At 44.3% G+C, this 3,851-nt stretch overlaps 1 protein-coding gene across 1 annotated transcript; it reads right to left on the bottom strand.

The window, feature by feature from the left end:
• Window positions 1-1,582: 1,582 nt before the first annotated feature.
• Window positions 1,583-3,586, bottom strand: LOC136488709 (sucrose-phosphate synthase 4-like). Its single transcript, XM_066485546.1, has 5 exons — window positions 3,520-3,586; window positions 3,186-3,475; window positions 3,006-3,095; window positions 1,922-2,142; window positions 1,583-1,794 (listed from the first exon to the last, which is right to left on the bottom strand). The coding sequence occupies exons 1-5, from the start codon at window positions 3,584-3,586 to the stop codon at window positions 1,731-1,733; spliced, it is 732 nt and encodes a 243-aa protein (XP_066341643.1). The 3' UTR covers window positions 1,583-1,730.
• Between the last annotated feature and the right edge of the window lie 265 nt (window positions 3,587-3,851).

The following is a 3,851-nucleotide window of genomic DNA, read 5'->3' as shown; positions in this document are numbered from 1 at the left end:
GGTAATGTCGATGTAACTAGTACTAAGTTTAAGTTAGTAGGCCTTGTCAATTTTTCTTAGTGAATTATGTCTTTTATTTGCTCTGCTTTTAGTGTTTATTCCTGTATTTCTACCCCTTTTGCCAATGTGGCTTGTGGGCAGTCCAAGTAGTACCTCAAATTTTGTGTTAATTTTCTAGTTGGCCTGATTTTTGTAGTTGTGTTAAATTTCATTTGGCATGTTGTAGTTTGTCCTACAGATTTACTTGATCACCAGAAAAGTTGTAAAAGGTGTTCCAGGTAACTTAGGTGGCCTAGTTGATTTTTGTAGTTGGTCCAGTTGATTTTTAAAGTAATTGCTAAAATAAATCAAGTTACAGTGCTTTGTAATTAGATTTACAGTCTGTTTTCATTGTAATTTATTGTACTGAGTGCTATAATTTGATGGTAATGTCCTTTATTTTGATTAGATGTTGTACTCCTGGTTGATATTGATCTGATTCTTTGTTTTCCTTGTTTTTCTTCTTCCTGTGTTGATATTTGAGTTGTACAGATGTTCAAGCAGAGGCTGAGATGGGCGGGGCGGTTGGTGATGGTCCTTCTGTGTCATTGGTTAGTTTTTATAATCTGAGGTACTTCACTACTCCTAAAATCATCCCATTTGTGTGCTCTGTACTTCTAAAATCATCCCAATTTAGGTTAGAATTTGTTCATCCAGCTGCCAGTTTTCTTCTTTGTTTTTTTGTTATATTCCAGAATCTGTGCTACTGCTCTAGCTCTAAATAATGGTTTCCTGGTTATAGGTATCCTAGTTACAGTAGAGTTCAACTTCACTTACAGTTGTTCATTAGGTGTAATTTATAGGTATTATTTATGTAAGTAGTACTAAGTGCAAAAAGTTCATTACTTGTTTCTATGATTTTTACTTTTTTGAATTATCATTCTTTGAAGTTTATTTGATTAATATAATGACCTCATAATTGTTTTGGTTTAGCATTCCATATTATGAATATGTTGTTTGGTATGTTTGTAGGAGGCAGTACCCTCAGAATCTTTGTGATTTTGCATTTCATAAAAAAATTCTGGTTTTTTTTTGTATGTTTGTCAAATGCAGTTCCCTCATAATCTTTGTGATTTTGCATTTCTTTGAAAATTTCTGATTTTTTATTTTGTTTTTTATTTTTTGTATTTTTTTTGTTTTTGGTATGTTTGTTAGAGGCAGTTCCCTCACAATCTTTGTGATTTTGCATTCCATGACGAATTTCTGGTTTTTGATTTTGTTTTTTTTTGTTTAATTATATTTTTTTGTTTCGATTTTTTGTTGTGTTTTTGCTTGAAGTTGGATGGTGGCCTTTGGTAATACGAGTGAAATTCTAGGTTGTTTCACTCGAATTTTTTTATCTGGTTATTTGTGTGTTTTTTTGTTGTATGATTACTCGTGTGAGCATTAGGCTTCAATCACACAAATTTTGTTTCTTGTCTCATTTGTGTGATTTGTCCTCTCAAATTGCTTGATTGTTTAAATGGGTCAAATCACCCAAGTTCCAAATAGACAGATTCTTGTTTAAAGGGTAAATTTGGTTCAGATCAGATGAGCTCAGGTGAGTAACACTAGCGTCGTCCAGCACCAGACGTGTCAACATCTGGACCGGACTCGACAATTCCCCGATCCCGGGATAGTATAGCGGCCATTGGAAAATTCATTCATTTTACAACTGCAGGGGAAATCACAAGGGAATGTTTGAGTCTGACCTAGCCCCCGGCGTCAGAGTCACGGCCGAGCTCCATGTTCTCGCCACGGACGAGCCCGTGTATGCTGCAACGCAACGCACCGACCCAATTGTCATCTTAGAGTGAACAAAAAATCGTGTCGTGTCGTGTCAAGCAGTGAGTGATCCATCCCTCGGACGGAGCCGGACAGCAACGGATCACATGGGTATTACCTGATGAGCACGATGTAGGGGTTCCTGTCGTCCTTGCCGTCGTCGTCCGACGCGATCCGGGCCTCGGAGCCGATCCTGGCCACCGACAGAGGCTGCTGGGCCTGGGCGGCGTCGGCCTTGGTCTCGCCCTCGGAGACGGAGAGCTCCTCGGCGGCCTCCCGGCTGCCCTGCTCCTGCTCCAGGCGCCGCAGCGCCAGCTGCCGCGAGTACTCCCACTCCACCTACTCGTGGTTAATTTTGCACAAAAGTGAAATACTACTACCATGTTTGTTTTCATCGCATTTTTCGAAATTCGAATCTAGAATCGCAAGGAATCCTTAGATTCGGACACGGCACCAGGATGGACCGCGAGACGCAACGTGGACCGTCCATTTGCTAGATGAACGGGCCAAATCAACTGCTTTTTTCTCGATCGTGCGTTGGTACGTTTTTCATTAAGCAGTGTTACGTCCTAAGCTGGCCACAGTAATCGCAAGATTACCGAGACCCGCAACCGAAAAACACACACGGTTGTGATTTAAATAGAAGTATTTTGCAACATGAAGACAGCGAGCGGGCTTCCTAGGCAATCAACTACGCTAAAGGAATCAATGGTGCTCTCTCCGTTCAAAATCATAAGACATTTTGGCTCTTCTACATGCATTGCTTTTAGCATGTATGTAGACATAGTGTATAGCAAAAACTACTTATCTAGAAAAGCCAGAACGTCTTATGATTTGGGACGGATTGAGTACCAGGCGACATGGTCGCTACGGTGATGAACAGTTGCACTCGCAGTAACAACTGCACTAGAAAATCACCGTCCGTCACCGTATTCGAGCGACTTCCTTGTGTATCTACAATAGTACGTAGCAAAGTGACGCCTATTTACGCAAAACCGATGACGATGATCATCTTTGTTTTTTTCTTTTTGGATTTGGAGGAGAACGCAGACAAAGAAGAACTTGAACCGAGAGAGTGTTAAAAAAGCAGAGCAGGCGCATGCATGTGCTGCATCTCCGGACGAAAGAATAAGCAACTGAAACGACAGAGCGGTAGCTGATTGGCTTTGCCGCGCGCGTTTCATCCTGAAAAGCATGCGTACCTGCTGCTTCTTCCTGGCGACGTGCCAGCTCCTCCAGCACAGGTTCTCCAGCCGGTTGCTCCGCTCCTGGCTGTTGCGCATCGCCACCACCTGCTTGCGATCGAAAGGAGCCAGGAGCCAAGAATCCATCACCACTGCTCTCCAGAACCAGAAGAGACGATCAGCGTATACGATACGCACCTTGGTCCACGTCTTGTGGAGGTCCCGGTCGTCGAAGCGGCTGACCACCTCCTCCACGAAGTATCGCGTGGGGCCGTACGCCGCGGCACCCTGCCCGCCGGCCTCCGCAAGCAGCCTCGGCAGCGCAGCCGTTGTCAGCGGCGGCGCCGCGCTGACATGGCCCTGGCCCTGCCGCTGCCCGCGTCCAGGATCGCCTCCAGGTACCCGTTGATCCACTCGTTCCCCGCCGCCATGATCGCCTCCCCTGCTCCTCCTCGCCGGGGCAGCGGCGGCAGCGGTGCCGGACTCAACTGAAGTGCTCAACAGTTGCTGGCCTGGTTAAGTGGTTATATACGTGCAGCGTGCAGCTCCTCTTTGCCTGCCTCAAGGAGGAGTCGCGCAGAGGACAGAAAGCAGGGCATCTGTGCTATTATAGCGTCGAGCAGAGCATGTTGTTTTCCCCCCATTTTTTAAAGGAATAAAAATCCATATTATATAAAAAAAATCAAAAAGTGATATAAATCTTTATTTTCGTAGTGATATGGAATATTTCCTTTTTCTTTTGCGGCGCACCATTTCTCAGATCAGAGTCAAAATAATATTATTGGTGGCCCAACTCCATGTATCATCTCCTCGTCCTTCGGCCCCGTTGCTGCATTCCAGAGTAGCCGGAGACTTTTTTTTTTT

The sequence above is a fragment of the Miscanthus floridulus genome, chromosome 10 (assembly GCF_019320115.1).
Source record: "Miscanthus floridulus cultivar M001 chromosome 10, ASM1932011v1, whole genome shotgun sequence".
NCBI classification, from domain to species: Eukaryota; Viridiplantae; Streptophyta; class Magnoliopsida; order Poales; family Poaceae; genus Miscanthus; species Miscanthus floridulus.
The sequence above is the reverse complement of the archived record's forward strand: the minus strand, read 5'-3'. Positions and strand labels throughout refer to the sequence as shown.

Bases quoted from the DNA above. Each gene is read 5' to 3' on its own strand.
- LOC136488709 (XM_066485546.1), bottom strand. From the start codon at position 3,586: ATGCCCTGCTTTCTGTCCTCTGCGCGACTCCTCCTTGAGGCAGGCAAA. The intron at 3,476-3,519 runs GTATATAACCAC...TGAGCACTTCAG, and splicing joins AGAGGAGCTGCACGCTGCAC to TTGAGTCCGGCACCGCTGCC. The intron at 3,096-3,185 runs GTGCGTATCGTA...GATCGCAAGCAG, and splicing joins TCCACAAGACGTGGACCAAG to GTGGTGGCGATGCGCAACAG.